General features: G+C 43.1%; 1 protein-coding gene across 4 annotated transcripts in view; it reads left to right on the plus strand.

Moving 5' to 3' along the window:
* Positions 1 to 11,656, plus strand: part of LOC103149487 (zinc finger E-box-binding homeobox 2-like) — a 59,901-nt gene extending 48,245 nt beyond the window's left edge. For 3 of the 4 annotated variants that reach the window (XM_016680004.1, XM_016680005.1, XM_016680006.1), the window contains exon 3: positions 10,870 to 11,656. In XM_016680004.1, coding sequence (XP_016535490.1) covers positions 10,870 to 11,150 — 281 coding nt within the window. In that variant the 3' untranslated portion in view covers positions 11,151 to 11,656. The remainder of the gene's footprint in view (positions 1 to 10,869) is intronic. The other variant, XM_007568683.2, reaches the window with a different exon arrangement.
* The last annotated feature ends 1,335 nt before the right edge of the window (positions 11,657 to 12,991 follow it).

Consider the following 12,991-nt stretch of genomic DNA (forward strand, 5'->3'; position numbering starts at 1 on the left):
ACACAAGGACGCTTCATCAATCAGTATTCCCAAGTCTTGTTCTTAAATTGATCAATCTACCACTTGTGACTTCTTTAAGGACTAAGAGAGGATGTACAAACCTAACATGCAACCTTTGTTACTAAAAAGGAGAGTTGCCGTATCAGTGGGAGCGCTAAAGGGGGAATGCTACACAGTGCATATTGTTTCATAATTGGTGGTTTTGATGTAGCTTTGGCTCAGTGTTGAGCATGTTTGAAAAGGACAGCACCAGATACCACTTTGTGGTTTGGCCTTAACACCAAAAGTAAGAAGAGTCAGTGGCTGAATACCCACCCACTCAACTCTGGTTGTTTGGTACAAACAGACAAGGTATCACTTTGGGTTCAAGGGGGCTTTTGGTACTAAAAAGCAACCAAGGTGGATTTGTTAGATCATTCTCCAAGAGAGGGAAATTAAGGAGCTTCCAAAAGATGGTTTGAGGCACTTGGGGCGTTGCTGTGACAATAAGCTTTGCCCTCTCTGTCTTCCAGCCTCCAGACTCCCCCTCCTCTGGTTGGCTGGTGGCTAATTGGGAAGTTGGTAACAGTGTCAGGGAGAGTTGCCTCTCTCCAGAGGGCTCTCCCTCTTCATCTCCTGAGTGTGTGTCTTTGTGTGTGTGTGTGATTTGTAGACCGGGAAGGCCGGTTAGCTGGTTCCCTGCTGGTGATGAGCTACACAAAGACACACACACACACAATTCCCCATTTCCTGGTGCCTGTTTGGTACCTGGTGGGGATGCCATTCAGGTGACAAAGATCCGCTGTGTGTGTGTGTGTCTGCAGGGGTAACAGATGTGATTTTACAATCTCATTAACATGTGAATGAGGCCCCGGGCCCCCAGATTGGCTCAGACCACAGAAGAAGGATTCAGCTCTTCTCATCACCCTCCTGTGGCCCCTCACCTGGACCCCCCACCCTTCCTGTTCATCCTGTCTGATCTCTTTAGTCCATCTGAGGTCCTGGGCTGGCTCCCCCTCCTTAAAGCACACAGATCGACCTTTAAACAGCTGGTGACCGGCAGACTTTCTAACAGCACCAGGACCCATTCTCTGGTGCTTTTGTTGTCATTCAGTATTTCTCTTCACTCTTGGACTCTGCTGTTGAGGAGTTTTGAGTGTGAGAAGTGGTTGTTTTAGCTCTCAGGTGCTGTTTTGCTGAGACAAACGTGGCCATGGCCCCGTCACTGTGGACAAGAATGCAAAACAACCTTGGCCAGATCAAACCGGTTGTTTTCTCAGCTATCTGGCGTCCCACTCAATAGTTTGTGCCTCTTGGAACATAAAGAAAGGTTAAAGAGCTCGGGATGACTGCTTGTAACCTCTATGACGTGTTTTTACCAGCTGCAAACGGTGTTCAAAGTGTATTTTGTTGGATCTTTTTCTGCAGCCACTGAGGAGCTTTTTTGTTTCCCAAATAGATGCATTACGTCTTATTCTCTCCCCTCCCCGCCAAGGAAATCGGCATCAAAAGCTTCTGTTAGCTGGTAATTACAGCTCAGGTTCTGCTTAGCCGTTATTAGCAAAAAAAAGTACAGTAATCTGGCCTGGCAGTGCAATATGTTACCGTCGCTTTTTTAATTAATCTTACAGGCAGCGTAATAAATTTACAATATCAGATTGGGGGAATACTGTATATAGATTTATTAAAGCTTTTAATCAGTTCTGGCAAAATTAATTTTGCAATGATTGCTTACATTTGAATTTGCATATACTTAGTGCGAGTAATTTATTTTTATAGATTCCTTTTTTATTAAATCGAGGCACATGGGGGCCGTCAGAGATGAAAAATTGCTGGATTTTGCTTCTCTTTGCTGGAAGGGAGACAATTTTTCTTATCGGTGCAAGCTAAGGTGTTTCACCACCTGGCTGCAAAGTTTGTTTCTGGTTCTGTGGTGTTTAGCCGGATTACAACTTCTGGGATTGGTTTGTGGTCGTTTTGACTGCCCAGTGCCACTTAGCAAATGATTACAACTTTGGGCTGGCTGTCCTAATTTAACATCAGTCCTTTTCCTTTTTTTCCTGAAAGTCTCTGTACAATCCAATGCATTGTTCCCAGCACTGGATCGCCACTTTTCAGTATTAAGCTCTGAAACTTTTGATTCGCCTGTTTGATTAGAAAAAGAATAATTAAAAAGTCATAAAAATAACTTTAAATACAACTAGATCCAGTGCAAAAAGTAACATATTCTGTAACAGTTAGTTATGTAGCACAACCTTGAAGCTAATGTTAGCATGCTAGCAGTTATTTAACTTGCCTAAAGTTATTATAACGTGCTAACTGAAATATTATCACTCTGAGTTATTTTAGTGTTGTTTCCTAACAGTAATTTTAGTATATTAACATTTTTAACATATGATTTTACCATTCTAATGTGTTTATTTTAGCACTTTAACATGCTAACACATTTTTTTTTACAAAGCTAATGGTGTTTTTTATCATGCTAATGCTGATTTGAACAGATCTTTACCATTTACACAGTGATTATAGTGTTTTAAAAATAATTCTTGGCATGCTAGCTAAATTTAGCACTTTGCAAAAAATGTTTTGATCATCTTGTTATGCTAACAGGAACTTGTTTTAATATATCAAGAATGATTCGCGCAGTAACAGCATATTTGGGTTTATTAAGAGTAATTTTACATTCTATCTAAAATTATTAGACCTTTTACAGTAAGTTTGACATGCTAACTGTAACTTTAGCATGCTAACACGTTAACATTTTGACTCTTGAGACATTTCTTTAGACTCAAGGGGATCAGATTTTGAAAACAGTAAGAATGTGTTATGAAATGCAACAAAACATATTATAGAAATGTATTAGTTCTCCATGAATTATTCATTTGTGAAGATTAACATCGCTACAGATTAAATGGAAAAAATGTCATTAGCAAATTTGTATTCAGCTCATAAAATTTTATGCAGGTGCTAAAAACAAAGTATATTTATTAGAGTGTGTTTTAGCCCAAAACAACCCAGCACTTCCTATTACCTAATTAAAAGATGAAGTACTGCTTCGTGTTTGAAACGCAGAGAGCTAAGCCTGTCTAATACTATTGAATCGCGTGATTAAAGCGTAAAGAACGTAATAATTTCTGTACCTTTTACCGACGTACCAGCCTCGTTTCTAAAACCATCAGAGCTACAAGCTGATTTTATATCATTTTGGTTGTTATTAGCTCCCATCTTTTCCTGTGATCAAAGCAGATCTTCCCCTGCACCACCTTCCTTTTTATCTGTGTGCTCTCCTCCCTTGTAAACACACAGTTAGGTTAGGCACAACACATCACAGACAGAGACAGACGTCCACTCCCACTCACACCGGATCGGTGTAGCACTTCCAAGGCAGATAGGAGTGATTCATAAACAGATGAACCCGAAGCAGATGTGTTATCGCGGTGGCTCTCAGGGCTCACAGGGCCGCCACACTCACACACACAAAGTGGGGTTTCTATAATAGTCCGAGCTGATAATACCCCACCTCAAAACCTGACTACAAGTCAGCAGATTCCACCACCTGAGTGTGTGCTCCTATTAATAAAAATCCTCCACATGCCATGTTATCATGTTGCTGCTGTCGGTGTGGGGCGTGGACGCCGTGGCATTGAGCCACCGTGTCCCTCTGAGACAGAGGAGGAGATGAGGAGAAGCGATTTAGATAACACACAAACACACACTGTTCCTTATTATTGGAGAGAGCCGACCACAGGAGAGCGCCGGGTCGTCCGCAGACAGGCCTGGATATTTTTCCCTCGTCTCCAGGGATGAATCCATGAACCAAGTCAGACATCTTGATGAAAATATTCAACGATACAAACATAAAACGGGTTGAATTTGTGACTTGAGGCTTGTATTTGGTCCTAAAATTAATTATGTAACGTTTTATTTTTAAAACCTTTCATCTTAATATATTTTGTATTTATAAGTAAGTAATTTACTGCCATTTTAGCATGCCAAAACAGAATTTATTATTTCTATTTTTGCCTCTTAGTTCTTATTTCTAACATACCAACAGGACTTTTACATTGTTAAACTATCAAATTCTAATGTTTGAGCCTTAAAAGTATTTTTTTATTATTATTTAAAGATGCTAACAGTAATTTTTAGGATTTGAATTGATTAAATTAACATTAACTGTAAAATGGTAATATTTGTTTTATTATCCAGATTGCAATTTTTAATTTTTAGAGCCATAACAGTAATTTTAGCAAGTTGATTATAATTTTAAAATATTAGCAGTGATGTTAGCATGCTAATTGTAATTTTAGAGCAGTTTTCTGCTTTAATTTTAACAAGCTAGCTGTATATTTTAAGAAATTTTAACTCACTTATTACATGTTAGAGCCCTGACAGATACTTTTTCATTTTATATTAAATTGTATAATTTAGCATTGTGACAGTAACATTAGCATGCTAACAGTCACCTCACTTGCTAATGCCAATTTTAGCTTATGCTGATTTTAACAGTATTTGTGAAGTCCAGCAGTAAATATTATACATTTTAGAAGGAAAAACAGAAAATAAGCAGTAGGTTTAACACTAAATTAGCGGCACAGCTTTAGCTGACAGTACATGCTAATGCTGCTTCTAGGATGATGTTTCATTTTAGTGTAAACAGTCATTTTATGTGTGCTAAAAACGGTCCACAGCTAAAGCTTGTTGAAAATATTCAAAGCCTAATCACTTCCCTGATTATAGCTCACCTGATCAGTTACTTAAGATGCTAATTACGACACTAAAAGCAGTCATGCAATGTTTTATTTTGAAAATCTTGCCTTTTAATGCTTTCATATTCAGCTTTAACACATAAACACGTGTCTTGACTGGAAATCGATTGCACACATCTGTTTTATTAGCCGTGTTTCTACACCATTAACCTGCAGGTGCCTCTTCTCCCCTTACAGTCTCCGTTTACACGCACATTGAGAAACAAAGTCCCGCAGATTTCACGTACTTTAAAGCACTTGCTGCTCTCATTTGCAGCAGGAAAAATGGGGCTTTTTTATAAAGGAGGGGAAATTAGTGATGGTCTCCCTTTTATGTGCACGTGAAGAAGCCCCCACTTCGCCTGGCGACGACTCCAAAACTGGAAGCGGTTCATCCAGCAAACGTTTCTTTTTAATTCTTTCCGTGTGTGTGTGTGTGTGTGTGTGTGTGTGTTTGGTTAGTTACAGTAATTACGGCCCAATAACTGACAGCCAAAACCAGGCAGGAGAAAGTAGAAGGGGGCTGTATTTTCCTCAGCCTCGCTGCTGAACATCTGCTGAGAGATTTGCATATTAATTAACCCATATTAACTCTAATTATTCTGGGAAATTATCAAATAAATTAAATTTTCTAATTTTAACCAGTTTTTTTTCCTCCCCCTTCTTCCCGTTGCTTGACATGTGCAACATCCGGAAGCTCACCTGAGTCGGGATAAAAGATATAAGCTCTGTAAGCCTTTCTGTTCTCCTTCCTCCCACTCTCCTCTCCTGGCCTGGGAGTCCTGAGGGCAGCCAGGGGAAGCTTTTGTGTGTCTTTTTTATTCTTCTTCTTTGGCTTGTGTGACAGGGGCGGTGGGAGGAGGGTCTACTTGGAACATTTGTTGGAGGGAGGAACATGTGTGAACTGGGAGGAGGAGGCGGAGGGGACGGGGCACAGATGGTGAATCCGTGCAGGACCCGGCAAAGGTGGGACCTCTGAGCTTCCCCTCCCCTCCCCAGCCTGTTGCCTGGGCCTCCTCTGCAAATAAATGGCACATTAATTGAATTAGTCAGTGCTGCAGCGAAGGTCTCCTTATGGGCGAGAAGCAGGAGAAACTGGACAGGATGATGCAAAACAGGAAATGGATGTGGTTTTTATTTACAAAAAAACTCCTGCTGAGACACAGTTTTTCTTTTTAAATGACCCAAATGTCCCAAAACCGAAGCGTTTATGTAAGTTTGCAACCATAAGGATTTAAATGTAATGTATTATAACCTGGGAGAAAAATAAAATAAAATTAAGAGACTTTAAAAAATGAAGTTTCTCTCTACTGAAACCAAATAATGTAAAAAAAAATATATGAAAAGATAAAGACGTTAAACATGAAAAATATTACAAAATAAAAAAAACTACAATATGAAAATATATAAGAACAAATAAAATATGAGTCTGTAAATTAATGGAAAAATGGAAAATTAAATAAAATATTACAGGAAAAATATTAGAAATATTAAGTTGTAGTAAAAAAGAAAAACTATATGAGTAAAAAAATTTAATGAATATTAAAAGTAAATGAAAATGGACAGAAAACACTTCAAAAATAAGAAAAATATTCTTTAGAAAGTTATGAAAGTATAAAAAAAAAGCTTGGGTTTCCCTGAACATTTATATTTCTGAATTAAAAATATGTTTTCATTATTTTCCTCCAAGATTTCCAGAACATAATTCAACTTTGTTTTTTGTGTTTTTCTCCTTCCAACAAGCTTTAAAATCCTTTATTCTCTAAATGAACGTTTTGGTGAATGAAAACTTTGTTTTTCCTGAAGGAAAGTGAAATCGTTTGCTTGTTCTGGGTGTAATAAAGGTTAAACACATCTGTTAAACACCCAAATTGTAAGAAACTTCTATCTGTCAAACAAACACTTACTCACTTCACTCCCCCGTCTCTGCAGACACACACTCACACACACACACACACACTCTCACACACACACACTCACCCAGGTTGCGTTTACACTTCACTGAGTTTTCACCATTCATCGTCTCCCTCATGTCGCCCCCTCCCCGCCGCCTCCCCTCACTCTCGCTGTCTCTTTTCAGAGCTTTTGTTTGCCCTCTGCCACCGTCCTTTCACCGACTTGGCCCCGATTTGCCCCTTGTGCTCGATCACGCCATTATACTGAGACAAGATAGCACAAAATATCCAAACATGTCTGCTTTTCTTTTGTCTGGACTCGGCTCTCGTCACCGGGCAGCTTTTTTTTTTTTCTTTTTTTTTTCTTACATTATTCTTACCGGTTTGGCCAGCTTAGAAAAAAAAAAACCAGGATGAAGGTTGTCTGAAAGTGTAAAAATGTGGAGGAAAGCTGCTGCCCTCGGTTGGTGTGAGGTTTCTATCAGAGTTACCCGAGGAAGTGCCTAAACTGTTGCAGACGCGAACAATGGCAGACAAAAGGTCATCGTGAGAATCCGCTACCGCCGGCCGTAGCCACGAGGCAGCGACCCCGCTTCCACCTTAATGCCCTCCCACACACACACACACACACTCGGCTCCGCATCCCCGTCTCTCCCTCGCAGCCATCCAGGTGATCCGCTTGGCTCACATTCATGAGACAGGGAGCGAGCGCGAGCAGTTATCGTCCAATAGGGAGAATGTCCCGGCTCATTATCGGCGTAGGAGGCCGAGCGTGTCACCTGGAGCTAAGCCTCGACACTTGACTTTAAAAAAGAGGGAAAAAAGTCAGCCGGGGTGAGCGCGAGAGCGCCAACGTGGGTGTTAGTCATTCTCCCTGCAGCGATCACCTCCACAGAGCTGCTTCTCTCTGGCTCTGACACTCAAGCAGGAAGGCCTTTTAACACAGCCTCCTGTGGGCTCTGGTTTAGCTACTTGGGGATTGTTAAATAAATGTGATTATACCTGTTAGTTTGCTGAAATGATTTTCCCCAGCACCTGCAGGTAAAACACAGCTGAGCTGAGGTTTTTAAGGCTGAAATCTGTTTTATTTCAAGTGTTGGCTGGTGCAACACGTCCATTCCTCCTGCTGCCGAAAGATTTAGGAGTAAAGCAGCAGCAAATCAAAAGCCTTGTAGTGACTAATCATCATCAAGTGGGCAAACGTATGGATACCAAGAGTTTGTGCTGCTCTACAGTTTAATGTAAATGTGAAAAACGCTTTCTGGATCAGATATTAAGGACGTTTCAAAGCCAGTTTTAAACAACTTGATTGGACATTGCAGCTAAAACACCCTGATATCAAAATGCATGATGCTCAAAAACCACCATCCTGGACTCCATTGGCCTAAATTAGCAGGTTAAATATTACAGAACAATCAGAGAAAGATGTGGAAGGCTGTTCTTGAGGAAACCTCATCCCTACTATGTTGCACGGTGGTGGAGGGCTCATGATTTGGGTTTGTTTTGTAGTGATTCAGTTGACCATGAATACCTCTGGCCAAAGTATTGGTGAGGCAAATCTGAGTCCATCGTGCAGCATCAAGGTGTTGCAATGGCCCAATCAAAGTCCAGACCTCAGAGTGATTGAAATGCTGTTGGGGGACCTGAAGAGGTCTTTGCGTCAGTTGGAGTTATTCCTGCTAATGGTGGATTGTTGGGTGTCCAGTCCTGGATTGACAGTCGTAGAAACCTTGATGCCAAACCTTCAGATGGAAACGCGAGAAGTGCCAGAATTGGTCACTGTTTATTCCTTTGAATTACTTTTTCTCTGAATGCTTCCAACCATTTAGCCGCAGTTGATTATAACTCCACCATTGACAGCATGTTTTTTTGCTGTCAAGCCCTTCATAAACACAATTATTTTAGACCTGAGGTTTGTTACTTTAATTCCCCCTGCGTCTTTGTCATATCTGAACTGTCTGTGCCTTCTACCAAGTCGCTCCAGTCAGATTCCCTTCCAACCACCCTAATCGATACACAATATCAGCCCTGGCTCTGCTCCTTTTCTCCACTAAATGACAGAATAATACCACGTTATGTCAGATACTGTAAAAGCATGTGTCATTTTAATTATCTGCAAAGCTCAACTCGAAGGGAAGAAACAGGTAGCAGAAGAAAAAAACGAGCGTCATCCATAATTTGCTTTTGTCAAGGATGACACTTAAGGTAAGAAAAGGACAGAAGAGGCATTTTGAGGAGTAAACATTATCTCCTTTTTGTCTTCTTCTCTCCCAAAAGACACAAAAGCCTGATTAAGACCGATGTTCGGGGGAGATGAAAAAGCTGCCTGCGAAATATTAGTAGGTTAGAATTACTTTGTTGCGTGACACAATACCAATAGATGCTTGGCGCTCGCAGAGGGAGCGGCTCCTGTCAGCAGTGGCACCTCAACAATGGGCAGCTTTCTCCGTGTTAAGACTGCGCGTTTGACTTGACGAGCGCCCCGCTGTCATTTTGCCTTCTTGGAGGTGCGTGTTGACAGCTGACGTTCGGAGATGATTTTGCGTTCAGACAGTTCAGCGCCTCCCCCGTTTTGCTCGGAAGCAGCAGAAAACGCTCCAAACTTGGGACAAAAATAACCGAAAGTCCTGAGAAGTTAGCTGGATCGGCAAGGGCAGCGTTCCCCTCATTCCCTATGTGGGAAGTCAGGAACGGTGCGCTTTGCTGTGCCTGGATGTGTGTGGAAACAAAAAGAAGCTCCCTCACTCCTTTTATTGGGGAAGAATGGGCCCTTTAAAACCTGTCCAGCCTTAGATAATTTCATTCAGCCGGCCCCTGCTCCGCCGTCATTGAATCTGCATCCAGGGATCAGGTTCACAGGGATGGGTTGATAGCTTCCCAAGCCTCTCCGCCTTTTGTTCTAGCAGCAACCCCCCTCTTTCCTCTGGAAGCTGGGAGGGAGGGACACAGAGCTGATGGGACAGACATGGCTGAGAACGGTTTGGAAATGTGCAAGGATGCAAAACTTTAAAATAACAGGAGAAAACTTTTGATGAAACATCCAAACAGGTACAGAGCTGTTTGGTGGATGTGGACCACCCAGGAACTCCCAGCATCTCCAGCCTGGGTTGCCTTTTTTGTCATCCGCAAGGAGCATTACTGAGTCTGAACTTGCCTAAACCCTTGTGATCACACCTCTTGAAAAGGTTTTGTTTCCTCCGCCGATTGGTATTCGAGGCAGGTCACCGCTCTCCCACCCTCCTGCTCCTCCTCCTCCCTCCTCGCTCCCCCGTCTGAAAGCCCCGTTTTCATTTTAATTTGCACCTGTTGTGCAGTTGTTCGCTGGAGGCAAGTGCAGACCGGTCAGTCGCAGGGAGACGTGTTAGGAGGAGCGGCAGGGAGGCTTATCTTTTCATATGCATGATGTTTTCAGAAATGTCATGCGTGGACATCGTTTGGTTGGCACTCTTGTTTCGAAACGGTCCAAGAGCTCCTACTTTTGCATAAAGACACTTTAATTAGGCTTGTTGTCCTAAAAGGGCTACAAAGTTCACTGTCCTGCCTCGTTATTCTGTAGTATTAACTCTATCTGAACGTATTGATTGCAGCAGAAGTTTGAAGCTCTGCCAATGAGGTGTGTCTCCACGCGATGCCATGCGCTCCTGGCTCGCCTCGTGCTGCATCTGCGCCGCCCCAATAAGCCCACCGACGTCCGTTTTCTGCAGTGGTTTACGCCGAGGCGTGTATGCGCTGAAGAACAGCCGTTGGCGGTGACAAATTTGCGCGAGAGCCACCTTTGATTGAGTTCACAGCCCTTATTTACAGGCTGTCTATTTTAAGAAAGCCAGGCATATGTCAGGGACCTGTGTGCTGAGGAAGCAGCCGTGTGTGTGTGTGTGTGTGTGTGCTGCGTTTATGATCAAAAAGCATTTAGATTTACAGTATCATATGAAATAATCGAAATGACTATAAGTTAAGCCTGTTGCGGTACCGTATCTGCTATGTGGAGCATCTAAAGCCCGGGTGGCATGTTTCAGAGCCGAGCCGTTCTGAAAGGTGCAGCTCAGCGGCATCTGAGGCATGTGAGCAGGACTGAAAATTAGCGGCTATTTTGGCCCGCATCTCCTGGACAGCTGTCTGCCCACCGCTGCGGTTCAGCTACAAATTCCAGTCGCAGATGCTGTAATTGGGTTGTAAACCCCCCAGCCGAAGTCCAAATAAGTTCCCAGTACTGACCGGCTTTTCTCTGTCCACTCTCTCTTTCTTGTTTGCAGCTCTTAACTATGAGAATGTGGTGGAGACGGGCTCAGAGACGGAGGAGGAGGACAAGCTGCCCGTGTCCGAGGAGGACCCCCTGATCAACGGCACGGGCAGCCCGGCGAGCCTCACCAACCCCGAGGCGTCGCCGCGCGCCGAGAGCCACGGCCTGCTGACCAAGGACGAAGAGGACGACGAGATGCGGGACAGCGGCGTGGAGCACATCTGGCCTGACAACGACATCCTGAGTGCCTCGGTCGACGGTACTGGTGAGTGTCCAAAGCCTCAACCCTGAAGTCTGCAACGCATTTTGCACATGGTTTCATCTAAACCACATTTGTTTGTGTGAAAACCAATTTTAAGAGCCTGGTTGATGGCAGATGGTAAAAAAGGTGGATTTGATGAAGGAAAGAGGTGCAGAAGGGCTGGGAAGTTTCATCCTGAGTTACCTTGAATCCCTTCTTGGGCTGGAGGAAGGATTTGATTCAAGTTGACTTTACATAATCAATAAAAATCAATCGTAAAGGACGGTGAGCTTCTATAGAGTCCGTTGTGCGGTGCACTGTCCCTGACGAGACAGGTGGAGCGTCTACGATATTCCACTAAACTAATTCTTTCTTTTGCTTTTCTTAGTCTCACCAGATGTTTGAGGTTCAGGTGAGCTTCCAATCCCCAAAAACTACCCCTTAAGCTGAATCCCGGGCGCTTTGTGTGCACATCCTGCCACTTGTGGAACTTATCTTATGCCATAAACCCCACCCATCTGGTGCTGGTGTAGACTCAAGCAAACGGCACGGAGCGTTTTGCAAACAGCGATCAAAGCCGGGTCTGACGACGATGCCCCCCCTCCATCTCGGCAGACAGACGTGATAAACAGTTTCTCCACGAGCGGCGGTGGACCATTTGGTTAGCGCTTAGAGAAAAGACCCGCTCTGAGCCAAACAGCGGAAAATATTTACAGTAATGTAGGAAAAAACAATGCAGGAAGGAGGCAAAGCTGCAGATTTTGCAGGAGATGCAAGACATTAAAGGTTGGCAGGTGATACCTCCCCAAACCTGACTGAGTGATGGTCTTTTGTTGAGCAGCTCCCATTTCAGGGGGTGCCAGTCACGGATGCTTGAAAGATAAATACTTTTAATTAGGGGGCAGGGTATAATCATTAAAGGAAGGCAGACTGCTGCAAAAAAAGGTCATTAACAATCTTAAATGAAATTTTTATTTTTATGATAGCCATTTACATGTATAATAAGAGTCAATGATTCTTGGAAGCATGTGACAGGAACAGAGTATGGCGAGAAGTCATGTAAGACAGCCCATCTAAATGAGCCGGGCCTCGCTATTCATTTCTGCTAATGAACTGGCTGTGCACGGCGCCGAAAGAACGGAGGAACATTCAGCAGTCTTAAATTTTAATACGGAGGGTGTGGGAGGGGGTGGAGTTGCGCATTTATTAGGGACGGAAGAAAGAAAAAAACTTCTTCTAAATAACGCTTCGTGTTGGCTGCTTAAGGGGTGGAAGAAAGAGGAGACGGTTTGGTAAATAAATCAAGATAAAGGATAAACAAGCTGTCATTGCATACGGTAATTGTTTATTTGATAAAGACCTGCGGTGCCATAATGTCTGTAATTCAACTATGTTGCAATTTCCAGATAATCTGCTTCTTGTGTGATAAACTGGCTGACATATTTCGGAGAGCAAGTCAAGTTCATTAGAGCGTTTGGGAGTCTCTTTCCCAATCTTGCGGCTGCTGTGTTTCCCAGCCGGACTTTTTTCCTTTTTTTCTTCCTCCACGGTGCCTTAGTGTCTACAGTGATACCTCAGCACATAGCTCGGGCCTGAGATAAGTCGGCACCCTCCCTCCTTGCTTCACGATTCTGCTGTCACTCCCCTATCAGGAGTTGTTATACAGGTCTCCGAATGAGACAGAGTGTAGAGGACAGAGACGTTTGTTGGGTCTCTGGGGGTCTGCGTTCAGGTGAAACCTTCATGGGACGTATTCTTTGAGCTTCTGGTGAAAGAAGACGATAAAGACAGTAAAGTAAAGTTTATCAGGGATCTCTCTCTGATTCCAGGGTACAATCTTGCGCCTGGCGTTGTCCTTGACATTCCTCAATCCCACAGCGAAGCTGGACGC

The sequence above is a fragment of the Poecilia formosa genome, unplaced genomic scaffold (genome assembly GCF_000485575.1).
Source record: "Poecilia formosa unplaced genomic scaffold, Poecilia_formosa-5.1.2 Scaffold229, whole genome shotgun sequence".
NCBI classification, from domain to species: Eukaryota; Metazoa; Chordata; class Actinopteri; order Cyprinodontiformes; family Poeciliidae; genus Poecilia; species Poecilia formosa.